This window comes from Triticum aestivum, chromosome 3B, assembly GCF_018294505.1.
Source record: "Triticum aestivum cultivar Chinese Spring chromosome 3B, IWGSC CS RefSeq v2.1, whole genome shotgun sequence".
In the NCBI taxonomy this organism is placed as follows: Eukaryota; Viridiplantae; Streptophyta; class Magnoliopsida; order Poales; family Poaceae; genus Triticum; species Triticum aestivum.
The window spans coordinates 157,633,436-157,660,846 of record NC_057801.1 but is presented as its reverse complement, the minus strand read 5'-3'; the positions used below and the strand labels follow the sequence as shown (position 1 = coordinate 157,660,846).

Genomic DNA, 27,411 nt, shown 5'->3' with positions numbered 1-27,411 from the left:
CGATGACAGTATTATTATGAGTTTATATATTTTGATGTGCCGAAGGTTGTTCGGAGTCCCGGATATGATCCAGGACATGACGAGGAGTCTCGAAATGGTCGAGACATAAAGATTGATATATTGGAAGCCTATATTTGGATATCGGAATCGTTCCGGGAGAAACCGGGATTTTTCCGGAGTATCGAGGGGTTACCGGAACCCCCCCGGGGGTTATTGGGCCTACATGGGCCATGAAGGAGAAGAGGAGGGCCGGCCAGGGAAGGCCGCCCCCCCCCCCCCCTCCCACCCTAGTCCGAATAGGACAAGGAGGGGGGGCGGCGCCCCCCTTTCCTCTTTCCCCTCCCCCCTTTCCTTCTCCACCAAGGCAAGAGGGGGAAGTCCTACTCCCGGTGGGAGTAGGACTCCTCCAGGCGCACCCCTTGGGGGCCGGCCGCACCTCCCCCCTCCCTCCTTTATATACGGGGGCAGGGGGCACCCTAGAACACACAAGTTGATCTACGTGATCGTTCCTTAGCCGTGTGCGGTGCCCCCCTCCACCATATTCCACCTCGGTCATATCGTCGCGGAGTTTAGGCGAAGCCCTGCGCCGGTAGAACATCATCATCGTCACCACGCCGTCGTGCTGACGGAACTCATCTCCGACACTTTGCTGGATCGGAGTCCGGGGATAGTCATCGAGTTGAACGTGTGCTGAACTCGGAGGTGCCGTACGTTCGGTACTTGGATCGGTCGGATCGTGAAGACGTACGACTACATCAACCGTGTTGTCATAACGCTTCCGCTTACGGTCTACAACCGCGTTGTCATAACGCTTCCGCTTACGGTCTACGAGGGTACGTGGACATTACTCTCCCCTCTCGTTGCTATGCATCAGCATGATCTTGCGTGTGCGTAGGAAATATTTTTGAAATTACTACGTTTCCCAACACCCCCCCTCTGCGCCTAGGGTTGGGAACCTAGGGGAGGGGGCGCCTCCACTTGCCTTGGGGGGCAAGTCTCCCCCTTGGCCGCCCCCCCCCTAGGAGATCCCATCTCCTAGGGCCGGCGCCCCCCCCCCCCCCCCCCCCGGGTCCCTATATAAAGAGGGGGGTGGGAGGGCAGCCGCACCTTGACATCTGGCGCCTCCCTTCCCCCTTGCTACACCTCCTCCTCCCGTAGTCGTTTGGTGAAGCCCTGCCGGAACCCTGCTGCATCCACCACCACGCCGTCGTGCTGCTGGATCTTCATCAACCTCTCCTTCCCCCTTGCTGGATTAAGAAGGAGGAGACGTCACGCTGACCGTACGTGTGTTGAACGCGGAGGTGTCGTCCGTTCGGCGCTAGGATCTCCGGTGATTTGGATCACGACGAGTACGACTCCCTCAACTCCGTTCTCTTGAACGCTTCCGCTCGCGATCTACAAGGGTATGTAGATGCACTTCCCTCTCTCGTTGCTAGATGAACTCATAGATTGATCTTGGTGAACGTATGAATTTTTTTATTTTATACGACGTTCCCCAACAATCATCACCCGAGCTGCTTGATATATCAATATAATCCACTCTGCCGCTTTCTTGAGCATTACAAGAAGCAACTTTGATGCCAGCAGAGGGAAGCACTTTCTCACAGTCATCGGAGTCGAGCACCAGGACCTCGAAACGCGACTTCTCAATGTGGCGAAACAGCAACGAGTCGTTCTCCTCGACGCCATGCGCATCGACAAATGCCTCCCATCCACGCCGCCGGAGGACCATTTCGTTCATAAGCTTGGAGACTTCAACGGTGTGCATGCTGCAGTTACGGGATTCCAGTTCGATGGTCCTTGAGATATTTCCTCCGAAATGGTCGATGAACTTGTTCGGTATAACCTGCAAGAAACATGTAGGCAAGCACAGCAATTTCCTGGTTGAGTTTCCTACAACAAGGAGAGCAACAGAAAATACGATGTACATGCAATGTAAAAATTACTAGTATGTGATATATATGGATTAGTCAGGAAATGGGTTGATAAACAGAGAACATGTAGTGGTATTAACCGGAATGACACATCACATGATTGGTTTAGAAATTAGAACAGATAGTGTTAAGTGCTATCTGGAGTTTACAATTTCTTTCGCTACAATTTCCCAGCCTTACAGGATTTACTGCTGGCCTTGAACCCTGAAGTTTAAACCACATATTTTGCTCACTAGCAGTGATGTACAGAACCTATTCACTTGTGTGTCTGTTTAACACCAACCGCACTAGGATCATTTTTGTCTAACCTGTAAGCAACTACCCATTACAAATTCCAACCAATCCTACATGCAAAACATTCTAAAGAAGGAGAAGATGTCTGGGCACACTTGAGAAACTGCTACAAATTATAATGGGCTTACCATGCCATGTCTAAAATTAGCAGTCATGCGCCCGCGGAAACACCTCATCTTTCCATCCAAATGGCCCGCATATCTCTTGTAGCAGTCACAGTATCTCTTCACCTGGGAAGCTTGTCCAGCCATGTGAACTGAAATGTGCAGCTTATGTCAGTTGCACATTCAACAAAGTAGTAAATCAGACTCTACACATCAGCATAACGACAATCTCTCCTCCATAGAGTGCCGATCATTTTCTTGTTATGACAGTTTGTAATAAAGATAGTATGTGTCCCTCTTATTGCAAGTTCCTACCTTCAAAACTAAAAACATGGACACAGTCTTTCTACTGAAAGTGCAAATAACACAGGAAAGCTGCAACCGAAGGAAGAAAGAAAAAGCCCGAATCTAGCAGAGCTACCCAGTGCAAAACTGGGAGAGTCGAACAAAAATCAAAACAAGCAAAGATGTTCATGCACTCATACCCCAAACCAGAGAATCGCAGGGTTAAAGTGAATAGCTAGCTACTCTGAAGTCTTAACCCTCTCTCTCGTTCCTTTCCTGCTGGTAGGACGTAGGGGAGAGGAGGAGACACCTTACCTTGGCAAAGCAGCTCCAGGAGGAAATGGTGATTCAGTGAAGAAGACTCAGCGCTGCCGATACATATATGTACACAAGCGGCCTGATAAAGTAGTGAGAGTTTTAGTACATTTTTGTGCAACCATGAAGCATCTTTGCCTAACCAAAAGAAGACACCAAAAAGAGAGATGCCGGTAATCATGTCTGCCCTGAAAAGGTATTGAAAGGAGCTTCATGAAGAGACAGTACAATATATGCAGGTATTGGCAGTACATGAAGTTACCTCGGGCTGATAGGGAATCTGCAGAAATCTGTCATGATATTCTCTGCTGATCATGAAGCACTGGCAAGTCTACGATACAGCAGTAATAATATCCTGTGCTAGATTAAGATGAAAAGGCTTGACAAAATAAATGCAACGTTATTATTGCAACATATGCAAACAGAGGAGATACCTCTAGCTTTGCCAAGATGCCACTGCACCAGGGTCGCTGCTGCAGAGCCAGAGTTATGTCCAGTCACTCAGTGTGTGCGTACTGCATAGCGCACTGGCGTAAGCAGAGGAAAAGGAGCCCAGGCCAACACTCGGGAAGCAACTGAGCCTCCAACTTAACAGCAACCACTTGCTCAGTAAGTTGAACAAATTTTTAATATGGTGCACAAACGCAAAAACGCCCAGAAAACTCGTGAACGTTTGTATTGCCCTTATAACTAACATATATCCAGAACACACCAAAGTTTCAAACAATAAAATCCCACAGCCTTGCTATTATGCTGATGCTGATGTAGGAAAGACAAACATACTTGCGAGCTACTATGTGGCATCGACGACATACTGATATTTGCAACTACTCCCTCCGTCCCACAATATAAGATCCTTTTTCAAGTTATACTGTGGGAGGAAGGGAGTAATATTTACAAGATCGCGTCCACTAAACCTATCATGTTAGACGAGTTCAATGATAATTTACTAACTAGAGCATCCATCGACTTCTATAGCTTGTGCACTGGTGTTATGCCCAGCAGGTGGAAGCATTGCCGCATGACGACCGCCGACGCTTGGCACAGCAACAGGCGGCTCGTTTCCTCCGGTGACCCGACAACCTGCCAGAATCATGGTACAATGGGAAAGGCAGTTAAGCATGACGCGACCGGATAGAAAAATGAATCTTTCAGATAGGGTGTACAGGTAGTCACACAGGCGATGGGGCGACAGGTCGTCGCAGGCCTGCTCGACAACCTAAAACATTGTATAGCCAGAGTTAACGACACACACACACACACACACACACACACACACACACACACACCCACGCCCACGCCCACGCGCACGCGCACGCGCACGCGCACACCCACCCACACCCACCCACCCACCCACCCACCCACCCACACCCACACCCACACCCACACCCACACACCCACACACCCACACACACACACACACACACACACACACACACACACACCCACACACCCACACACCCACACACACACACACCCACACCATGGTGCTCTACTAAAGCGGTAGTAGTTGTTTATCAAATGCATCCCATGGAGATTTCATCCCGGGTATTTTTCAGGCTAAAATTTCTTAAGCTGCCGTAGGTAGAATTTTCAATTACAATCAAGTAAGTGGATCTAAGACCTTGTTAAACAACTTCAATGAATAATCAAAAGCATGTACCTCTGCAAATTGAATGAGATGCAACCCTAAGGAACGCTCGTCAGGATGGCCGAGAGTAATGGATTCAGTCTGAATCCAAAGGAAGGAAAGTAACAACCATCAGCAATCATGCGATGCTACATACGGTATATGGGTTACAAGTATGACGAGATGCTCACCAGTTTCAACTCTTTGACATCCTTGTTGGATTTCTGGATTATGGAACAGATACGGGCATGTGCATACTGAAGGTACACAGCGGTATTTCCCTGCTCATTAGTTCACGGTTAGATCTTCATAATACACTATACTTTGGTAGCTTACAAAGAGTACTTCGGTACCGAAATATACTGAGATAAAATAATCACACATAACTAGTTACATGGATGCTAGAGTACCTTGTCACTTAGCATTTGTTCATAACTAAATTTGTAGTTTGTCAGCCGATTGTTTTTAAGATCTGCATACCTGAATCAAAGAAATTGTGAAAAATAAAGCATCATCAGAACCGTGAAACCATGAGCAACATTCACCATAAGGAAAAGTAAACAAGTGTTCATAAGTTGTAAATTTAAAGATGCATCCAAGTTTTAACACATGCAGGTGCATGTACATAGGCACAAGCTATTGCATACGAGCATAGTCATATAACGGAATATAATTTAATATAAACACGATAGAAAGTGATATAAACTCACTTAACAGCACCATATCCTACAGCCTCTGAAGTTTTATCCAGCTCTTCATCCGTCCAGTCAGCAATTTGACCTGGAAAAAATCGTCATAATTGCAGGCATAGTGAGAGCACATTTTTTATGAACAATGGGACAAGAGAATAATTAACAAAACATCAATTACCATTTTCAGTCAGACGTTTGATAAGCTGTGCTAGGCTCTGAGATTTAGCCTCATCAAGTAGATCTACCAGTCGAACAACTCCATCAGAGGAACGTGTCCGGAAGCGTGAGCCCTCTGCACCAAGAACAAAGCCGAACCCAACATGACTCACCTTTGGGTACTTCTCTTCTTTTTTATCTGGGAGCCAGCCAGCCAGCCTAGCAGCCTATGATCAGTTTCACAAAAGGTTTGTGACACACAAAATCTCAGTTGGTCCTCTTATAATATGATAACAGACGACTAGTAATACCAGGATCGGATTTGAAATACTGTTTCGACGCATCCTACAAAAAAAATGGATATGGTACTCACACTGAAAAACGAATGGAAATGTTGCTGCTGACCTACGTCAGTTACATATATTATCCATTCTGCCATCTCCACATTAAGCCGGTACCTTCATGAAGATTAAAAAAACTTAATAGCTTAAAAAGGCTATGCAGTTCAATATGGAGCCTACATCTGATATATTGAACGCTAGTTTCATTCTCTGACAAATATGTGAAAAGAATTTATGTCCTTATTAGGGCGAGGAGTTGCAAAGGAACAAATGTGTTAATTGATGTTTTAGCAACTGACCAGAGAGCAGCCAAGTCTGTAGAAGCATAGTTGAAGCCCCCATCTCTCTTGACCACTATCAGAGGAGCCTTTTGGCCTTCGATAAAAATAACTCGAGCGCCTTCACTTTCTGTAATCAAGCCTTTGCTAGTCAATTCCTCCAAAACACGAGGAATGTAAGGATTGTAATAGCTCTCGCCCTGAGAAATTTAACAATTTAGTTAGCTTAATTGATTTTGAATAAAAAATACACAAAAATATGAACAATCATCTGCTTCTTATTGGTGAAGTTTGGTTAGAGATTAAGATCATTGGTAGTTTCAGTTATAAGGCAAAAAAATCAAACAAAGGTAAACTGGAGATAATCAATGGAAAATTTGAAATTCCACTTCAGAACATGTTCGAACAGTATATTTATCAATAGTAACTGAACATAACATTCCAGCACTAGTAAACACAATGCTTAATTTTTTAGAGAAACCACGTTCTCTCCCATATTTGTTGGTAGGCAAACAGGGGACAGCAGCAATACCTTTTCTTCAAGTTCCACATTAAGGCGTTTGTACACCAAGTCAAATTCATTCCGGCTAATTTGACAAATACTTTTCCAGGCAGCTAGGTATCTATCTTCCCCTCTCTACAATTCAGTTATTGTTTGGTGGTGAGAATAATCATGTCGTAAGTCATAAATTGAGCAAACAACAAGGATTAAAAAATCACCTGCAGGCGAACTACTGCTTGCTGAGCCCTGCCTTTAAAATCAGGATTCTCGTCAAATTTTTTCTTGGCATTTCTGTAGAAACCCTGTAACATATATGCAGAACATAACAAGTTGTTGCTGGATCAGGAAAATAATGGCGAAACATTCGAAAGGAGCTTTTATTCAGTAATAGTTTTGTCACAATTCGTAGATTTAGTAAGACAAGAAAATTACTCAAAAGAAATAGGTACAACCATTGTGATAAATACCAGTAACATGCTCTATATACATATGCAGAACAGACTATAATCATGATTTCTATTGCTCAGAGCAAGATTTTTATGCACCAATTCAGTCTTTAGGGGTTACAGAAAATGGCATATATCAGCCAGTGCTACCACCAATGGTGCAATTGTACATTTGGAGAAAGGAAGCAGGTTAACCACTCAGTATTAGAGTAAGATGCTACAGGTATATCACCATCTAAGGTCAGATACATTAACCTTGTGAATAATCTTGGCATACTTAGATTAAGTTTCATCAGCTGAAGTATTAGATAAATACTAAGCTCTGGTACTATTAACATCTACCTGAAGATTCTCAATGGCCTGGTTGCCAGCTTCCTCCCCATTTGCGAATTTCTCAAACAGAAATTCTATCAGCATTCCAAACTGATAAAATAAAGATATTAGTAAAATAAAGAGTTCCATCTGTGTCAATCTTTAATACCTCAGTACATGTGAATTTGATACCTGTGTACCCCAGTCTCCCACATGGTTACGTCGAAGAACTTCAATATTTGCAAACTCAAATATGCGAGCTAGTGTATCTCCAATTATGGTTGATCTTATATGCCCAACATGCATCTCCTTTGCAATATTAGGAGATGAAAAATCAAGCACCACCCTCTTAACTGGTAAGATTGGTGCCCATGATTCGATACCATGGATAAGCATGTCTTGTATCCTCTGCAATTGTGAGGCTCATTAGTATGGTGAACTTGTGTTACCACTTACCAGTAACATTTAAGTTAATAACGAAGGTTATTTATAGAACATCTCAACCAGACCTGTGCGATCCAATCACTGGATAGGGCTATGTTAACATAGCCAGGTCCAACAACAGAGATGGATTCAACAATTCTGGAAGGAGGAAAGTTGTCTGCCATTGCCTGGAAATATGTTTAGTTTGGATATTAGGGAAGAAATTGAACAAGATTTCTTTCAAGAAAACATTGAGTTATGAAAGCTTTGCCTGTCCAACTGCATTGGGGTTCCCGAAGTTTGTTGCTGATTCTCTTATACGTGAAAATAAGCTCATCGCATTGTTGCTGCACATGATTGACAGATGATTTTTTGTTCAACGGAGAGACTCATCTCATTAACCAAATACTCAACTCAGATAGTCAAATTATTGACATGATGTAGAACAATGACATACCACTGATAGTCACCAAATCCTGATTTTGAGACTTCGATCATTGGCTCCACATCCAGATCAGCTGCCACTGCACAGAGAGACTTCGCAACCAATCTGGATAGGTGTCGTTTGACACTCTCCACTCTATGTTGAGTCTAGCAAGGCAGGCAAAGAAGCATTGTCAGCACCAACGATTACGTCCGCACAGAAAATGCATACAGTACCTCTAAAATCAGCAACCACATAATCATTTTTAATGACGACCACAGAGATGGCAGATATGGTAATTAAGATTTCGGCAGTAAGAGAAGATGTAAGAAAAATTATGACATGAATCGAGGAAAAAAATAACACATGGGGATAAGATAGGAACTGGGCAAACAGTTACTTATCACCTATAAGCTAGTTTTCCTCATAAGCGTAAGCTTCACACGATTACAGATTTTAAGCTGGCAACACCCAAAAGTACCAACATATAAGACCACGTCTTACGCATTCCTACTCATGATACACTTAATTATCTTTCTTAAAATGAAATCCTCATAGATACATCCATGATTGGTGATGCCACTTATCACAACAGTACGCCTCATGAATCATGCCGTAGGTTGCGATACAGAGAGGAAGAGTAATTACATATCCACTGACAAGTTAGCCAAATATTTTATTTTATCTTTTGTTCTTTTTTTTCCTCTATAGATAGTCATGGAACAAAGCATGCAGTTAAAGGCTTAGCAACACGTACAGCTCCAGATTCTTGAGGTTGTGAGTGGGGATTAGAAGAGGAAGTGGATGCCGCCTCGCCACCCATGGTCGTAGCTCTAATTATTGACGAAGAATCTGCTCGGATCCGCCTGCATATATTTAGAAAACAGACACAAAATATTAATTAGTTACACATACCGCCACCACGCCAATCCCCATTAATCCTGCAAACAGAGGATACAAACATAACACAACTGAAGCAAATTGGGACAGGTGAGACAAGCTTCATCTCTAAATCGCAGGAACGACCAAAGCGAGGAGAAGCAAATCTACAAACACATGGCGGACATGGTCATGGACTCCGACTCCGCCGCCGTACGATGACTCTGCTGTGGAGGCGAATGGTGGCACGACGTCACAAGCCGTGACCGAAGTCAGCGGGGCAGCAGAGGTCGTCTCCTATCCCCAGCCCCGAGCACCCGCCGCCGCCCCCGCCTTGCACCGTCCACCGAGCAACACTAATCCCCACCCACCCAATGGGTCCGAATCCGAATGCGATCCTACGCCCCACAGATATCGAACCAGATAAACCCACAAATTCGCGCCCATGCTCTCCCTGCCGCGCTAAATTGGCTCAGACAATCACACGTGTAAGTCGAGTTCGAACGACGCACGCCACGCACTCGAACGGCAAATAACTTTCTGGGATTCTGAAGGGAGGCTCACCGATTGGCAGCGAGCGGAGGAGGATACGCGAGACGGGGTGGCGTCGATCGATGAGGCCAGGTGCTGTGGTGGTCGGCGGCGAGCGCGATGCGCCGGCGTGAGGGGTTATAAAAGGTGCTGCGTGCCAGCCCGCGGACACGAGTTGTACTGTTGCCCCAACATGAGACGGAAGAGGACACGACTTGTATATTGTTGCCCGGCCAATTCGTCTTTGGCTTAACTTTTCTTTTCTCTCCCTAATCTCTCCTCTCTCCCTAATAATAAAGTACGGATTAAGTTTTCAGGTTCACCGTCGCGCACTTTTTACAGAAAAGCCCATGTAATTTTGTGCATTGAACCCGCAATCCATCGTTAATGTGCGAAGAAAAAACGGTTCGCTGCAAAAAAACACCCGTACGCTTCCGCCTCCCCCCACGACCCTGGCCTTGCCGAGCCAAATCCCCTGGCCGCCGCGGCCGACCTCAACCCGCCCGCCGCCGCGGCCGACCTCAACCCGCCCGCCGCCGCGGCCGACCTCAACCCGCCCGCCGCCGCGGCCGCACCTCTGCCCGCTCGCCGCCCCTGCCGTGCTCTCGACCGCAGCTTCTGGATCAGCTCAGCGCAGCTGCTCGAGAGGCTGGGGACGACGCATCTGCTCGGTGCAGAACGGCGGCGGCGGGATCCAGTGGGCGCGGGAGAATGAGGGATCCGGCGCCGCGGGCGAAGTCCTTGCAGCTGGAGGCGGGCCTCCATGGCTGGCAGGGAGAGCTCCAAGGTCATGGCGGGGCTTTGATTTTTCTGGTAGAAAAGAGAGACAGAGGAGGATCCAAGGAGGAGGAGAGGTAGGAGAAGAAGGAAGGATGCGGCAGGGTGCAGCGGTGTGAGGGCACTGGTCTCCCGCATGAGGAGCGCCTCTCCTCGGGAGGATCTGGAGGGAGTGAGTGAAACTCAAATCCACTTCAGAGCAAGGTACTGTTGTAGAAGTACGAAGAAGCAAGCTGACCAGATGTACAAGTAGTAGCCGGCAACGACGATGAAACAAGCCAACCAGATGTGCACGAAACGACCATACATCATGCCTGATTGATCCTCTGGTACGTGTTTCATTGGCCAATAGCCTATGCTAGCTAGCTAGCAACCATGTAAATTTCTCACGCTTGATTTATTCCTTTAGGACTTTATTAATTTTATATGTTCTTCCCATGATTATCTAGATAACTGTTGATGTTTCTTTTACGCATACATGGCTTTGCTAGGAATTTTTCCACTGGTGAGGTCTGAACTCTGAATACTATGAACTTAAGGATAAATCTTATAGCAGATCAAAATCATGGTCCACGCAAAAAAAAGAGAGATCAGAATCATGGTTGTACTGATTCCATAGGGGCCTCATGATGGTTTGTGTTCTTTTATTCAAATGAAAAACCAAGATTATTATTGTAACTGTTACAGTTGTACTACCAGGATTATCCTAGAAGCTGTGCCAATTTTTCATCAATTGATAACACAGTAAGGTAGTGAATCATCTTTGTAGACTTTACCATGCCTAGACTGGTTGACTTGGATCATGTGTATGTCTTAAACTTTTAAAAAATTCTCACTTTCTATGCTAAGCTTGAATTTGAAGATACAAGTTGAGGTGTGTCTTGGGACAGTGTGACTAAAAAATGAACCTTCAGTTTCTGCAATCAAAAGAAAAGTGAGTGATTTTTCAATGAAAACATAATACTTTTGAGCATAAGCATGTTAAAGTCCAGCAATTGACTTGGCTTATTGTTTTGGAAATCGCAACCGGTGCTTTCCTGCTTGTTTTTGTGATCACTTGTGTTGTTACCTGCCTCCAGAAGCTGCAATCTAAAGCCTTGTATAAGAATATCATCACAGAGTAGATCAAAAAGTTGGAGCGACGAGATAACAGCACTGATTGGCTGGTATTAAGTTTATAAAATAAATTGATTATTTTGTCTAACATATATTGTCGCTAATGTGTTCATGCTTTCCTCAGATTCTGATATGCTGAAAATTTGCCAAAGTTGTCGTTGGTTGTTTTTCATCCTGGTCTTCTTGTTTCTTTCAGTTCATGAGCACTGGACAACCAGCACAAGAGCAAGGCCTTCTTCAAGGTACCAACCATAATGCCAGGTCTCTTTTTTGTGCCACACACTCATCACCACACTGTACAGATTCCAAGGGAATCATGATAAAATACGTGTTGTTGCTACATGTTAGTGTAACAGTACTGATGTAGATGACTTGTGTGCTTGATTGTGGTTGGCTTGTGTGCTTAATTATGAAGTTAATTACTCGGCATCACATTTATTTTCCAAGTAACCATAGGGAATTATTCTTTTGGGATCATATTTATTCTCCGCAAAAAGTAATCTCAACTTGCTTAATGGCCCACATTTTCCAGTTGCTTAAACCTTCTGGACAAGACACAGACATACAATTGTGTGACAACTTAACACCTTTTGGGGAATTTTGATTGCTTTTCCTAACAAGAAAATATAACAATATCTGCGAATGCTAAATTGCCAATTACTTAGTTTATCAAAGGTAAAATGTCTGCGTCATGACAAGTATGTGGATTGATTTTAAGTGAACCGACTAACTGGATGATTTAGTTCCTTGTGCTAAGTTTTGAAAAAGAACGTACTTATATGTTCCACTGTATTGATTTCATATGGTGAATGATATATTTGTTACTAGCTAAAGCTGAAGAAATGTTTACGCAAAGAACATTCATTTTCACATCACTTGGGTGCTGGTTCAGGCTGATGGGTGCATCTCCAAACGAAGCAGATATCCACTAAGAAGAAACTCATCTGAGTTCTCAAGTTGAAATCAAATTGGCCAGCTACGTTTCAAAGGTAACATCTATATAATACCTAAGATGATAGTTTGATGTGTAGATTAGAAGAAATCGCACACAATAGATGCAGTTAGTATTTTGAAAATAAAGGTAGAAGTCTTTTGTCATAAGCTTTCAAATGGTACCTATTTTGGTCAATCTGAATTCAATTTTAAAAGTACAGCAAGAACAGGATGTTGTCTGTCAGTTTTAACCATGCACAGAGTTCTGTTTAGCATCGATATATCTATTTCGAGATAGAAATAATTTGGGGCTCATCATGTTTCCAGTATGAGATGTGGTTGGGCAATAAACTGCATCCCCTATGCCAAGCCTACCGAGTTCACTAAAGCAACAAGCAGGGGATCACCTTGATGCATATCGCCATCACATTCAGACCCAAAGATCTGGGAGCTGCAGTCTGGGCATGATTAACTGGGCAGTGCCAAAGTCAAGCTTCTGGATGGTGGCGACAACAATGGTGGCTGGAGGCGATGGGGCTAGCAGCGTGGCAAACAGTAGCGCGCAGCGTTTCATGGTAGGGCGTGTGGCCAGTGCTTGCGGCGGTTGTGGATGATGAAGTACTGGACCTGCGGTGGACGACCATCCGCAAGATCTACATCATCATCTTTGGGTCAGTTTGCCATGAAGGCCATTCTGCGAACGAGGTTGTTCATGTCCCTCCTCATGTACAGTGGTACTTCTATTCTAGGATTTCAACTCTGCACTCCATTCCGCATCCTGAATATTCAGAGTCTCGAGTTTGCATGAGTCTCGATTTGATTAAATGAACAGGTCAGTAAGATAGATTTTTGGTCGAGGATAGATTTTTGATTGTGTGTGGGATGAGAGGGAATACTTATCGGGTTAGGGTCGTGACATTTTTTTCTCCCATTGCAACACACGGGCATTTTTGCTATTAATTTTTTTATTTTTTAATAATAAAGCACGGATTGATTCCGTGGGTTCACCGTCACAATACGCTTCTTCTGATGAATTTACGCTTTCATCAGTTTGATAAAGCAAGGTGCCTTTCGCTTTTAGGCATGCTGCACCCACAATAAAATAAAATAAAAAAATTGCTAATGTGTGATTTGAACTTAGGTTGTCTAGCAAAGAACACGTAGCCGCTAGCCAACTCACCCGGCTAATGTTTCTTGCAATAGAAAGAAACTTTTTCTTTTTCTATGTAACTCTCAAAGCCTGGGCCACGCACCAATCTCAATTGCTCCTTCGCATGGGCCGAGCTGGGCCTGGTGTAGAAAAAGAAACAACGTTCATTGTCAAACTAATTAGTCCCACCTCGCCCCTTTCAATTAAAGTGCACTAATTTATATAGGCCTCTGAGTTTTACTACATCACCAAGCAGCCTTGGGTAGATTGAGGAAGGATGAGATGAGGCCAATTACACGAGAAATAAAAAGAAGGAAAGGGAGGAAATGATTAAAGAAGGAAAGAGAAGCAAGGTCACAGAAAATAAGGAAAGGAAGGGAGGAAAAGATTAAAGAAGGAAAGAGAAGCAATGTCACAGAAAATAAGGAGAGGGAAGGCCTTCCATATATGAAAATAAAAGAAGGAAAGAGTAGTGGCTTGACAGAAATAAAGAAAGTAAATGATGGAAAGAATTAACCACGTTGGTCATTATTGAAACGGTTGAAGGACCAGCCTGGTTCACATACTCAGACTTTGTGTTGAGCGTCTTTTATTTTTTCCACTTCCTTGACGTTCTTTTCAAATATTATTGAAACGGTTGAAGGACCAGCCTGCACCCATTGCCAACAAACAAATTTATTCATGGGATAAATGTAAGAGTGCTATAGTATGCTAATACAAACTTAGATAAGTTGGTTGAAACAGGCGCAACCAACTAGCGCTGCTATCTAGCAATCAATATTAGCTAAATTATGAGCAACTTTATTTTTATTACGCTCAATTTTCGATGGAACCAACCCATGCAGATCGAGGAGCTACTTCATCTCCACAATAAAATGTCCACAATGAAATAAACATATGTTGCCTCGCCGCAATTGCTCTTTTGCTTGTGAGCTTTGGAAGGCCCTCTTCCATATGGGTGTAGATGATCAAGAAGAGTTCAAAAAACCATCTCATTTTTTTCAGAAAATTAAAAGTATTTTTTGTCACCTGAAACTTGGTTAGGGCACATACAATGCGGGCGCTAGGAATAAAATCCTGGCAGCTTTTGCATCGCCAAGGCTACTTTCGGCCTCGACACATAACCTAGAGTCGGCCACTAAAAAAAGTATACACAATGTAGCTGCTAGGGTTGTATGATTGTGCATGTTAATTTGCTCAAGATTTTATCGCTCTTGCATTGGAGCCGGCCTTAGGGTGATACTTTTAACCTCGTCATATGTTGGTCATTAGCTATAATAATGTTCGTGTATGATAACGGATTTCACGTGAGCTTGTCAGTTATGCTAGCCTGCATAGACAGTGTGTTATGTTGTGGATCAGCTTATCATCTTGAGATTGTTCACATTTGGGTCATTGTGATCACATAGACATCACAACTATCTCGGAGAAGCGTGGGGAAGAGGATAAGGTGCGAAAAGGCAAGGGGTGTTTGATATTGAATTTCACCTGTTGCAACGCACGGGCCTTTAAACATGAAACGGAAGAGGATACGAGTTGTATTGTTGCCCGGCCAATTCGTCTTTGGCTTAACTTTTCTTTTCTCTTCCTAATCTCTCCTCTCTCCCTAATCTCTTCATCTCTCCCTAATTTAATTATTATTAATAAATAAAGCACGGATTGGGTCTCCGGATTCACCGTCGCGGCGCTTTTGTAAAAGAGTCCCTGAAGTTATTTAGAATCAACCCGCAGTCCACGATACGTGGCAAAAAAAAACGGTTTGTACGCAGCCCTGACTCGCCCGTAGCTGAAATTGCAGCCCCGCACGAGAAGTGCCGCCGCGCCTCCATCCCTCCACCGCCGCCGTCCCTCCCACTCTGCGGCGTCCTTCCTCGATCCGCAGTCGTCAAATCAAATCTAGACGAGATCGGCTGGATACGCCGCATCTCCCCTGACACCCAGCTTCAGCTGCTCGTGAGATATAGCCATCGATCTCGACGAGTTCCAGATCGATCAGATCCAGGATGCGGTGGACGACGGTGGCGAGAAGTGGCCAGATGAAGGTCGCGTGGCCCTGTGCGGGTGGGCAGTCGGCACAAGAGGAGCAGCGGCGATGTGTATCTCATCCTGTGGGGGGACAAGGAGGATGGGATGGAGCCTCCTGCAGTGGAGGACGATGAAGGGGAGCAGCGCCGCCCCTCCTCAGTGGAGGATGATGACAAGGAGATGTCGGCGGCGTGAGATTCCTCTTTAGACCTGCAGCGGCGGCGAAGTGAGGGCACATGGCGACACTGGATCGAAGGCCGCGGCAGCAGATCGGTGTGAGCATCCATCTTACTGTTCTCTCTCTCTTCAGTTTCCTCTCTCCTCGCTCGTCACATACTTTCCGTTGTGCAGGTTAAGAACTTCTGCTGTAGTGGACATCAAGATCATGCAGCAACCACAGATATTTTTGAAGCACGTTCTACTTGGATTTGACCTGTCTCTCTGGTGTTAGATAAGCTAAGCGCTCACATATTCCTGCCAGACCTAGAAGTATTTTCTATTGCACCCCATGAGTTACTTTGATCTGATTAGTTGAGATATTATGAAACTCATGGTGACTAAGCAGTATTGTTTTCCCGCAAAAAATAAAGACCACGCACTATTGTTTTTGGACAGAATGGTGGTTTCAGAGTAATTACAATGACAGTATGATACATTGCTATATAATCAAGTTTTAATGTGCATTATTCAGTAGACCTGACATGACTTACATAGAGAGAAACATCTGATACTGTATTGTACTCACAAATATTTAATTATGGTTGGGGCTTTCCATACAGAAAACAAGATGTGTATGTTGCCATGACATTTAAGTGTAGGTCTGGCATGGAAAAGGATGAATCCAATAAGCAATTACAAGTAGGGAAAGAAAATATATGCTAAATGCATATACAAGAAGGAAGGAGTAGCTGCTGAGAAAGGAAATAAAGAGAAAGGAAATATATGCATAAATATATGCAAATATATGCTAATTGCATATAAAAGGAGTCGCTGGGTCCTAGCTTAAAAATGCAATGCTATGGCACATCTCATTAACATAAAAGGGTAACAATTTTTCTTCTATAGTTTTTTGATTATTTGTGAAGTTTAAGTGGTATTTTTTCAACTATTTAAGCATTTATTTATTTTATACCCGATGCAACGCACGGGCCCTTTTGCTAGTAATAATAAAGCACGGATTGAATCTGTTGGGTTCACCGTCGTGGCTTTTTTGCATAAAGGTCCGTGTGCTTTTTAGTATTTGACCCGCAGTCCATGGATAAGTGAAAAACGATTCGTTATTAATTAGGGTCGGGTCAACGCGGTGGCACGGCAGCGCGATGCAAAACGGCGGCAGCGGCTGGAGCTTGCAGGGGCCGGATCCGTGCGCGGTAGGGGCTGGGGAGGCGGATCCGAAGGCGGGCGGCGTGGCGAGGATCGCCGGTGACGACGAGGAAGGCCGGAGCGCGGCTTCCCGGGCGGGTTCATGGCATCCACGACTATTGGGCAGAGGGGAGACAAGGAGGCGAGGGAGAGAAGAAGGGACAAAGGAAAAGCGGTGCGGAGAGAAGAAGGCCGGAGCTCGCCGGAGCCGGGCGATGGCGGACGGGCGCGGGAGACGGAGGGAAGGCCGGAGCTCGCCGGAGCCGGGCGATGGCGGACGGGCGCGGGAGACGGAGGGATCCCGTGCGGGGGCTGGTTCCGACGACCACTGCTGCGTGGCCGCGGGAGGACAGCACGCGCCGTCGCGCCGGAGCCGCCCAGGTCTCCTGTGTCTCTCCCCTTCCCCCCTTGCTCCTCTCTCTCTCTCTCTCTCTCTCTCTCTCTCTCGGAGCTCTTATCATCTCACCGCCGTCCTTCGTTTACAGGAGCAACCATGGATGCTCCGCGTTCAAGGTGTACAAGGCCGATTTGGAGTGGTTCCCTCGCAAGCTCCTGCTATTCCCCACCTCTCGCGACGTTCTGCATCTAGATTGTTTTCTTCAGTGGCAGGAAGGTGAGTGGGATGACCATATGTCAGGGAGTGTTTGGTTTAAAGAGAGATCACTGGGGATGAGTTCACGACCATGTTCCTGCTAATTTTTGGCAATATGGTTCAGAGAGTGGTAACTATTTGGTCAAACAAACATCTTCCTGTCTTGATATGCCTTTTTATTTTTGGTTATTTGTGAGAACTTTTAGTACATGTCTTTGTCATAGCTAGAACTTCTGACAACTTTGAAGCAAGAATGTTCAGAGAAATTGTTCCATGGAATAGCTAATCGATAATACTATTATTGATTTATGATAGTTTGCACATGCATACAGAAATAGATATATTCAAGCCTGTAATGGCTAACAGCCAAAAGTATGAATCTATTCTTGATACTCTTTTCCCCTTCTCTTAAAATAATCATATACAAATTATAAGCTTTCTAACATCTGCATATTTCAGGTTTCCAAGGAGGTACAGAAAGCGAGGTTCAAACAATTCAGTGCAGCAGCAGCAACACCTCCAAGGTGAGAAATAGGTTCCTATTTATCCTTCTTTGCTAGCTGTGTTCCTCTGCTGGGCATCGACCATGATCTCCATGTCGCCACTAAGGCCATGGCTCCTGGGATCGAGGACGCTGGGCTCGCATGGTCTAGGCCACTATTGATTTGTTTCTCTTGGTTTATGGCCTCTTTCGCCTATGGTCGGATCTGCGCGTCCGCGTCCACAGGAGGACTAGGATCTGGCTGTGCTCCACGACTATCACAACCAAGCCGTGGAGCACCAGAGATCACGACTTGAAAATTTTAACTGCAATATTTGTTGGTCAGTGTCCTCATCTGAAATTGTTCGTAAGGTAGTGCTTTATTCTGTATAGCATCCTTGGAAGATTGTGTGGTGTGATGCTTGGGTGTAGAGCCTTTTTTGTTATTCTGTATAGCAAAGGGAAATAGCCTCAGGCCCTCAGTTTGGTATAGCAATGGGGGTGATCCTTCGTTGGAAGAAACATTGGTGTGAAACAGATAGACTTACTGTTTTTTTATACTATACTAGCATAGTGTTGGTTGTTAATTTTAAGTGTATCAGCAGTTTTTTCAGCCAATGAAGTTATGCTCACGACATGGAGAACTTCAAGGACAACCTGCCTGAACAGTTTCTACCTGATTAGTGAACTAGGCCATTTACTATACAAATAGTTATTTTGTTGCAAGTTACGCCGTTGCTTCTAAATACTACACTTTTGGTTGTATTTAGCAACTAAGAATGACACAAGCAGCTGCTAAAACATTCGAGCAATGCCCAAGGTTAGTACAGGAAGCATAGTTGTTTGTTTTAGTAGAAATTATATTCCTTTTTTCCACTACTGTGAACATGGACGTGAGTAGGTAATTGCTCCTAAAAGAAACCTAATTAATGTATTGTTGAACCTAATTTTGAGATGATTTTATTTCTGCCATTGTACAGTGCACATTAGCATCGTCTAAATACACATGTCTCTGGGGTTTCTTTTTGGTGGCAAATTGATTCTTGCAATCATGGTGGAAAGGCCAGCAATAAGGCACTCTACACTGATGAAATTTGCATAAGTATTCCTTTTTGTGATAAGATTTCACCAAAAGTTTCAACATTAAGATGTTTACTTAGTTAAATCCTGAACTGAGGCACCCACCCATACATGTATAAGCTCCAAAAAATAAAACAATTTGCAAAGAATTTTTCAGCTTTCGGGCTATAAGCGTTAGACATTTTCATAAGAAATGCTGAATGTTAGTATCAATTGAATCAATTTGACCTTACACGCAGTGCAGGTATTGTTAAATCTGTAGTTGTAATTTATTCACCTGTAACTTGATTTTCTTTTCACTTCTCTTTTTATAAATTCATGTAGTCGGCTATAATAATGATATTTTTTTCTTTTGAGAGAGAAATTGTGTGTCTGCTCTGGGTTTAGTTTTAACGTCAGCTCGTTACAATCCGTAACTACTTGTAGACTACTTCATCCGGATGGGTTTGCAACTTTGTGTACAGACTGCTTCAACACTTCTATTTTCTATAGGACTTGGATTAATAATCTCCAACAATATGGTCATGCTTCTTATATTTACTTTCAGTTCTAAATACATTTATGTTTTTCTCTATGTTGTACTACTAAACTATGTGTGCTAAAGTAAACATAAAAATATGACGGGGTGGTGGTTTCAGCCATAGAAAGAATTGATTTGGAGAACAAAGGGAATTTTCGGCGGACGAAGAACTCGCTCGAGATGCTCCAGTGATGATTTTATATAGCGTTTTATCTAAACCTGGGTTCCTTCTTTCAGACTGGGCGGTGCCCTATGATGTGAAGCCGGTGTAATAACTTTTTCATTTGGCATCGGTGGTGATGTGACAACCTTTTAGACAATTTGGCACCTGTAACACAGTGGAAGACCTCATACGAGCTGGTTGCCTTCCTGGTAGTTGTTGCGGGTTCTGAATTAAGTGTACAACTATGTTTAAAACACCATGATCAGAAGCTGTGGTGGGTGTACAGATTGACTCTTATTACATGACTATTCCTAAGATTGATTCTGATTGGGTTAGGGGCATGTGATTTTGTTCTCCCGGTGCAACGCACGGGCCCTTTTGCTAGTAATAATAAAGCACGGATTGACTTTGTCGGTTTCACCGTCACAATACGCTTTCTTCTCATGTCGTAATACGCTTTTACGATTTGCATAGACAAAATCGTAATATAAACAAGGTGGTACTAATTTGGGGATGAGAAATCTGTGATTGGGCCGTCGATCCCGCACGCACACGGGACAGGGTCACGTTCTCCTCGTCTTCGAGGTTGCAAGCAGCCTAAATTGGTAATCTTTGAATGAACTGGCTTATGAAATTTTGATGGTTTTGTCAATAGTACAGTAGCACTGGATATTCTGCTGTTTCTTATATTTAGAATTTGCCCTGACCTGATTTTACTACCGTGGCATGCGGAAACCTTGATGCAAAAGGAAACTCCATGAAGAAGAGATTGAAAATCCAACATCACAACATATATATGATTTCTTATTTTCATGATTAGCAAAGTTATTGCAGACTGCTTGTTTGTTGTCTGATAAAATACATCTCTGAAAATTCGATAGACCCTTTGATCGAGTTTACATTTTTATCGTGTCTGATCCATATTTGATTTAGGTCTATAGGCAAGGGCTAAACTGAATCATGCTACTACACAAGGGCTAAACTAAACCATACTACTACTTCCTACATGCCCAATTACTGATGATAGGAACTAACAGTTGGGCTGGGGCGATGTCCCCATGCATGGTCGCGCTATGTTAATTAGTGTGTGCTGACCGTAACATGTTACTATTATTTTTCCGCAGAGGAGCGAGGGCCTGGCGAAGCACGTGGACCAGTTATCGTTACGGTGGATTTTGCACGACGCGCGCGCTTTGGTCTAATTAGCGCGTACGCTAAGAAATAAAGTGCGCAGGCTTAATTTAGCATGTCTAAACACTTTCTTTGATTGCTGAATTTAGAACTGCTGCTTGGTATGCACTATTAATTTTCATACTGATAGGCTTAACCAAATGTTGTATCAATTGGGTAAAGTACTCCATTACACTTCCAGGCAAACTTCAGCAATTAGTCAGAATCCAATGTCACCCATGATTGGTATTATGGGACCAACGTACTATAGCCAGGTACAATCAGTACGGACATGCACTTATCAGCATCACCTCTGCATCCTAATTATGCAGTGAACTTGCCGCTGATCAATTACAGTTTTGAAACAATACTGAAATTCTCACACTTTTTCTTGGCAGAAAACAGCTTACAGAACATAGCCAACCAACTTTTTGTACGAATCCGAGCTCACTAATTTATTCATCTGGAGATAAATTGATTGTAGTTTGACACTTGGTTGTTGCTTCCTTATTTTTCAAATGTACCCCCTTTCAAGCACACATTCTATTATATATATTATTTCTGTTGTTTTTCAGCTTAGCGGAAAATTTCATTCGAAGATTTGACTAGCATCCAACCAGAGGAATAACACGAAAGGTTAGCAATCTTACAAGTTTGAAAAGTGAGACAACGATAGGGATTTTGTTTTTCCGGTAGCACAGTACTTGGTCAGGTTTTACAGTGTGGTCCCAGGTCTCATAGGTGTGAAAGCTTTGCTATATGTATGCTGTTGGAGAAATTATATAGCTGTTGTGGTGAAAATTCCTATTTATGGTTAAATAAATCATGTTGTTTCTGCTTTGTTAATAACCATGCCTACTATGATCCTGCGCTTCTTACTCTTTGTAAAAAACAAGCCAAGTGACCCGTTAGCAGAGGGGTGGGAATTATAAGGCAAACAATGTTGACGAACAAAACTGGACGAGCATATAGGAGGCATGAGAAGTTCCGAAGCAATATTTCACGTCATATTGAAGCAAGGACGAGCTCGGGACAACAAGGCGAGGATGAGTTTGAGGTCATGGAGCGGAGCTAACAATAGGAATGTTGTTGAACACACCATAAGTTGGTGACGCTTGAACCGAAAACCGTCCATGATGCATGCATGTCTCCATAGTGCGCTAATGTATTATCCGATGTTCTTGTCGTTTTCCTTTATCCATAATAACACCTCATTCCGCGCATGTCATGAATAAATGGATTATCGCTACCCGTTTGTATTTAGTTTTTAAATCTATACATACAAGTCATGTTGAAATAGAAGATCTGGACTTGTGGAACAGATTTCTAGATTATGTAACACCTTTTCTAGATTAGAAGAGAATGTGGTATATTTTTCTCCCGTTGCAACGCACGGGCTCTTTTGCTAGTCTATATCTATATCTATAGATATCTCTCCCTAATAATAAAGCACGGATTGGATCTTCGGGTTCACTGTCACAATACGCTTTCTTCCTGTTTGAATTTAAAACATATACACGAGGTGGTACTAAAGGAAATTCATGCTTGCATTGGGAATCGAACTCACAACTCATCGATTGTGCCCCTATCAAGCTAACCAACTCATCCAAGTTGTGGTTCATTGTATGTCAAAACCAAAGTGCTATATAGTGGCTTTGGACCGCGTCTTTTCTCCACCTTTGTCACCCATGTACCTGTTTTTAGGCAAATCAGCTTTTTTTTTGAGACAACGTCGCGAGGCTTTTATTAATTCGTCACAATGTTTACAGGGACGAAACGAAGATTCCTGGGATGGCCTAATCACACACGGCGGCCATCACCGAGAGATAAAGCATACCTCGCTAAGTTGTGAGCTTCATAGTTGGAGCTCCTAAATTCATGTCTAAAACTACAAAATTCAAAAGATGAGGTATGGGCTATTATTTCATGTACAATGGCACCGTAGCTCGCCGAATTATCCTTCTGCAAATCCTCCACTACCACTTTGCAATCCGACGCCACTTCAATTCGAAGCAAGTATAGATCATCCGCCAGTGCCAATGCTTCTCTGATTGCTAGAGCTTCGAGTGTCGGTGGATCTACAATGTGTCTGAAACCAATAGTGGAGGCACCCATGAACATACATGTTTGATCTCTGCATATCACCCCAATCGACCCGGATCCCTGCCTAGACACAGCCGCGTCAACATTTATCTTAGCATTGCCCCCAGTCGGGGGTATCCACCTCCTTGGGTTCTTGGTTATATGGACCGTCTCGCCCGGGTTCTTGGCAATTACCAACTGCAGCTCCCCCAAGTAAGTAGATATGAAACTACTAACCGAATGGGGTGATTGAAAGATGTTCTCATGTATGGCCTTTCTCCTGGCTCCCCATATCGCCCAAAGTGAGACCACCAAGCGATCAAAAAACTCCTTAGATAATATTTCATGGAGTGCAAACAGCCAGTCCTTCGGGTTCTCCTCTCCCCACTCTAGCATATGGTATACCATCTCTTCGGGGGCCAGCGCCCATACACTTGCCGACATGGGACATGAGACCAGAGCATGCTTTCATGTGTCCACGGCTCCGTAGAGTGGACAGGTATTTTCCGTTGCCATGTGACGGTGCTCCAAAACTGTTCCTGTTGGCATTGACTGCCTAGCTAAACGCCATAGAAACATCTTAAGCTTTGAGGGGACTTGGATGTGCCAGATCATAGACAATTGTTGGATTCGCTAAATTCATGTGAGGTCCCTCCTTGTTCATTTAGCCATGCCTCTCTGCTATGCTTCGTCTTGAGAATCATGTGGTAGGCAGACCGGACGCTGAATCTTCCTCTAGGATCATGGTGCCACGCCCAGAAATCCTAGTCGGCGCGTACACAATGGGATTTTCAGAATTGCCTCGGCATCAAACTGAGTGAACACCATTCGAACCAAGCCCTCGTTCCAGCTAGCAGAAGTACGATCAGCTGTGTACCTGGGTCACAACGATGCGCTTACGGGCATGGGCTTTCGTGATCAGCAATAAATATAAGCTAGCTTATATGCCTGCGCTAAAGAGATTAATCGTTTAATAATTAGTTCCATATTGTCCCTCTAAACCAAATTTCACATGTTTATATACGCAGTGGATTTATGAGAATTAGCTCGGCGTGAATTGTCCCTGTGATTGAAGGTGAGAATAAGAAAGAGATACATCCAATGAATGGGAGGAGAGTGCATGAGGAGACATGCATGGCTGCTCCTCCCGCGGGAGTATGCATGCGGGCTGATTGAGGCGCTAATTAATTAGGGCCCCTGCTCGCCGCCATCGCTCGTCCATGATTGAAGCAGAAAAAAATGCTTCCAGCAAGACTCCTGTAGTAGCACGAAACCGACCAACACCGCCGTGCAGCTTGGTCAGGGCGACGAGCAATGATATTATTTTCTCTTATTTGAAGGCACACTTTTATCCTTCTGTTGCAACGCACGGACCTCACGTACACAGCAAAACATTAAATGGTAAATAGCTTACATATACCAGTCAGTTATGCATTGTACCTTTCAGATTCTGAGATAAAGAGCATCTCTAGCTATATATCTATGTCTTTACGCGCGAAGCATGAAATCATGGGTGCGCGAAGCATGAAATCATGGGTGGGCGAAGCACCAGGATGTCTGTCAATGACTATGCCATCGGGAAGAAGCCCACCTCTCTTGACTCGCCGGTCCTAACGTAGAGAAGCAAGACACACCACCTTGCTAAGGACGCCCGCCTCACACCAATTTGTGCAAACGTACCCTCCTAGGCAGAATTGGGATGCCCGCTTCACTCTGATGAGTGCTCGAGTGGTCCCTAGGCCAATCGTTGGGTGGAGGAGGAGTATGAGGCTGAGGGCGACATCGGTGCCTGTTCGGTACCTTGAAACCTTCTCAAATGCATTTGGCATCCTGTAGGCCACGCCCTCACCGAGGCTGCTGCACCTTGCCACCGTATTGGGCCTTCATGGTGATGGTGGACAGCCGGACTTCCTGGTGGAGTTAAGGCAGATCCGATATTAGGCAATGAGACCCACGGTTCACGTGGATGTACGCGATGTAGGGCATGAACCCGAACACAGTGAGGAAGTAAAACACATATAGTTCCACCCGTTGCAACGCACGAGCAATTTTCCTAGTCTTTACCTCTTTACCTATAATAATAAAGAAAATTGGGTTTCTGTCGTCCGTATCCACTTTATAGAAAACATCCTGACTTTACTGATAATCAACCCGCAATCCTATTAACCAGTCAACCTGAACCGGTATGGGCAACAGAAAAGAAAAAAAAACACCCGAGACCCATGACCTTGCCTCCCATCCGGCGTAACCGCCGGCCACCGCCCATCCGGCGTGTGCCGCCGCCGGCCTCGCCTTCCGCCGCGCGCCACCACCACCGGGCCCACCCTCAAGTAAAGGGAACCAAACGAATTTCCTCATAGGAGAAGAGAACGGAACAAATTTCTTGCGAGGAGAAGGGAAAAGAACGGAATTTCCTCCGTAATGGGCAAGAGGGAGCAAGGAAAGGGAAACGGAATGAGAAGGAGGAATAAACTCCCAAGTGGAACGAACCGAACCCATCGATCTCCCTAAGATAGAGTGGTCGTGGTTGCCTTGGCGCTCACGAGCTAGCAACTTCGGAGCAGAGAAGGGGGGGTGGGGACCGGCCCAGGCGTTGCGGTCGGGAGGAGGACGAGTGCAGCAGCTACAAGGAGATGACTGTGTCGCTCCTAACCGGAACGGGGAAGTTCAACATCAGCGGCGCTGTCGTGGGACCTGCAGGGAGTGCAGGCCAAGCTGCACCGGGTGCACCGCCAGTTCGACGGGCTCAACATGAAACTGTTGGTGGAGCACGCGGCAACGGCCGAGGAGCGCGCCCGGGAGGAGTGCCGGCTGGACTTCGTGGACATGCTCCGGTTGGTGGCCTGGAGCATGCCGGGGCGAGACGGACAACGCGAGTCGCGAGCAGAGGACGAAGCAAGGATGAGCGCCGCGGGATCGGCCGGGCCTCTGGGGGCATGTCACAGGTGGCGGAGGCTGTGGGCGGGGCCGTCCGAAACGGATCGGAGGCGAGGCTGCTGGCCGGATCTGGAGCGGGCCGATGACTGGGGCGGGACGGCCAGATCAGACCCACGACAGAGGAGCTTCCATGGCGCCTATGGGTTCCTCGCCGATAAGGGGTGCTGCCCTGGCTCTGGCCAGCCACCACGGCCGCGCGCACTCCAGGAGAGTGGAGTGCATCGTCGGCACAAAACATGTAGAAGAGGAGGAGGAGGAGTAGCGCTGAGTGAGAAGGAGGAGTGGCGATGAGGATAAGGCAAGCAGATGGGCAGATGGATGAGAAGGAGTGGTGCTGGCCGGTCGGTGCTTTTATTTAATGATGAAACCAAATGGAATTGGTCTTGTACCGGTTAGAAGCTACCGGATGCATGCACGCTAGCATCAATTACAAATATTTATTTTCTGGAAGAGCGACGATTATTACTTGCTGTTGTTTGTTGTTACTTGATGGTGTTTGTTGTTACATTATATATGCGTTCTTCTTTTAAAATAAGTGTCATAATTTCACTACAACTTTGTATCATAGTTAATACAAAGTTAAAACATTTATTTTAGAGTGGAGGGAGTATAGTAATTAAAAGTGAGTAAAATATTAGAAGAAAATATTTCTTAAGGGAGAAGATATTTGAAGCTCAGCAGTGCTTGCTGTCCATGAAGATATTTCTCAAATCTGGATGCCATGGGTGAGACAGGGTGGAGAGACGGAGGGATGAAGAATAGAGAGAGTGCGACATCGGTGCATCTTGCTCGCGTCCTATTTCACCCAACACGACTGCTGGGAAGGGGGAGCACTACCCTCCGTCGTACCATCTATCCCGCAGTTCTGCGTACCCTAATCCTGATCCCCATCGATGCCCAACGATAATGTCCATGGAAGTGGTCTTGTTGGCGTGGAGGGTGTGGTCCTACTGCTGACGGCAACGTGTCAACAAAGAACGACAAGCATTGTAAATACTTTACTTTTCGGCCATCATATTTTTAAAATGGGAAAGCATAAATATGAATCAATGTTAATAGGGATTGAGAGATATAGGTACAAGTATGTGAATGATGCACAATTACTTTCGCATCGAAGGATTAGCCGATCATTTACTCAATCCACAAATGTTTAGATATTTTAATTATTTTTACACGGGGTTGTTAAATAACAACTTATTAAATTTTTTTTGGAGAGAGTTGAAGAAGTAGTTATATTGGTAGAGAAAAATATTACGAGCTTTTGGAATACAATAAGATCTTCATAAAGTGGATTCTTACGAGTCTTACAACCAATATAATTGGAAAATCTTATTATTCACCGTGACAGTAAACTCTTGAATATCACATGAACACTCAGATCTATTTTATACCCGTTGCAACGCACGGGCATTTTTGCTAGTAATAATCTCTCCCTAATAATAAAGCACGGATTGGGTCTCCGGGTTCACCGTCGCGT

At 44.6% G+C, this 27,411-nt stretch overlaps 2 protein-coding genes, 1 long non-coding RNA gene and 2 pseudogenes across 18 annotated transcripts; 3 read left to right on the top strand and 2 right to left on the bottom strand.

Moving 5' to 3' along the window:
• Nucleotides 1-2,348, bottom strand: part of LOC123069143 (B3 domain-containing protein Os03g0620500-like) — a 43,201-nt pseudogene extending 40,853 nt beyond the window's left edge.
• A 1,236-nt stretch (nt 2,349-3,584) lies between these two features.
• On the bottom strand, nt 3,585-9,750 carry LOC123069142 (arginine--tRNA ligase, cytoplasmic). Of its 3 annotated transcripts, XM_044491924.1 has the most exons (18): nt 9,580-9,750; nt 8,894-9,002; nt 8,170-8,303; nt 7,984-8,059; nt 7,799-7,900; nt 7,482-7,697; nt 7,320-7,400; nt 6,750-6,833; nt 6,562-6,666; nt 6,051-6,229; nt 5,784-5,868; nt 5,433-5,637; nt 5,273-5,342; nt 4,973-5,042; nt 4,754-4,843; nt 4,596-4,664; nt 4,059-4,151; nt 3,585-4,015 (listed from the first exon to the last, which is right to left on the bottom strand). In XM_044491924.1, the coding sequence occupies exons 2-18, from the start codon at nt 8,957-8,959 to the stop codon at nt 3,905-3,907; spliced, it is 1,836 nt and encodes a 611-aa protein (XP_044347859.1). In that variant the 5' UTR covers nt 8,960-9,002; nt 9,580-9,750; the 3' UTR covers nt 3,585-3,904. The 3 variants fall into 3 exon arrangements, with proteins under 3 accessions (XP_044347859.1, XP_044347857.1, XP_044347858.1); XM_044491922.1 differs by having other exon boundaries at nt 3,585-4,151; XM_044491923.1 differs by lacking the exon at nt 4,059-4,151.
• Nucleotides 9,751-10,060: 310 nt separating this feature from the next.
• LOC123065101 (uncharacterized) lies at nt 10,061-13,371 on the top strand. 2 transcript variants are annotated; one of them, XR_006430901.1, is made up of 4 exons: nt 10,061-10,652; nt 11,636-11,681; nt 12,268-12,428; nt 12,700-13,371. It is a non-coding gene; the product is annotated as an uncharacterized lncRNA (long non-coding RNA). The 2 variants fall into 2 exon arrangements; XR_006430900.1 differs by having other exon boundaries at nt 10,063-10,652; nt 12,332-12,428; nt 12,700-13,370.
• Nucleotides 13,372-15,302: 1,931 nt separating this feature from the next.
• LOC123069140 (uncharacterized) lies at nt 15,303-22,269 on the top strand. Of its 13 annotated transcripts, XR_006432288.1 has the most exons (6): nt 15,309-15,822; nt 15,899-17,290; nt 17,395-17,522; nt 17,961-18,025; nt 18,229-18,354; nt 19,820-20,174. XR_006432288.1 is itself a non-coding variant. In XM_044491910.1 (5 exons), exons 2-5 carry the CDS (start codon nt 16,566-16,568, stop codon nt 20,968-20,970), a joined length of 879 nt encoding a protein of 292 aa, XP_044347845.1. In that variant the 5' UTR covers nt 15,303-15,822; nt 15,899-16,565; the 3' UTR covers nt 20,971-21,452. The 13 variants fall into 13 exon arrangements, 12 of the variants coding, with proteins under 12 accessions (XP_044347845.1, XP_044347847.1, XP_044347844.1 ...); XM_044491910.1 differs by lacking the exons at nt 18,229-18,354; nt 19,820-20,174 and adding an exon at nt 20,870-21,452 and having other exon boundaries at nt 15,303-15,822; nt 15,899-16,591; nt 16,836-17,522; XM_044491912.1 differs by lacking the exon at nt 18,229-18,354 and having other exon boundaries at nt 15,303-15,822; nt 15,899-16,591; nt 16,836-17,522; nt 19,701-20,174.
• Nucleotides 22,270-25,630: 3,361 nt separating this feature from the next.
• Nucleotides 25,631-26,092, top strand: LOC123067417 (flavonoid 3',5'-hydroxylase-like; annotated as a pseudogene).
• Nucleotides 26,093-27,411: the final 1,319 nt, after the last annotated feature.

Excerpts from the sequence above, each read along its gene's own strand:
- LOC123069142 (XM_044491922.1), bottom strand. The coding sequence starts at position 8,959 with ATGGGTGGCGAGGCGGCATCCACTTCCTCTTCTAATCCCCACTCACAA. Across the intron at positions 8,060-8,169 it reads GGATTTGGTGACTATCAGTG|CAACAATGCGATGAGCTTAT; the intron begins GTATGTCATTGT and ends AATCATGTGCAG. Across the intron at positions 4,844-4,972 it reads AACAAATGCTAAGTGACAAG|GGAAATACCGCTGTGTACCT; the intron begins GTACTCTAGCAT and ends ACTAATGAGCAG.
- LOC123069140 (XM_044491909.1), top strand. The coding sequence starts at position 16,566 with ATGGCACATCTCATTAACATAAAAGG. Across the intron at positions 17,523-17,960 it reads TTTTCTTCAGTGGCAGGAAG|GTTTCCAAGGAGGTACAGAA; the intron begins GTGAGTGGGATG and ends TGCATATTTCAG. Across the intron at positions 18,026-18,587 it reads GCAGCAGCAACACCTCCAAG|TTTTTTCAGCCAATGAAGTT; the intron begins GTGAGAAATAGG and ends GTGTATCAGCAG.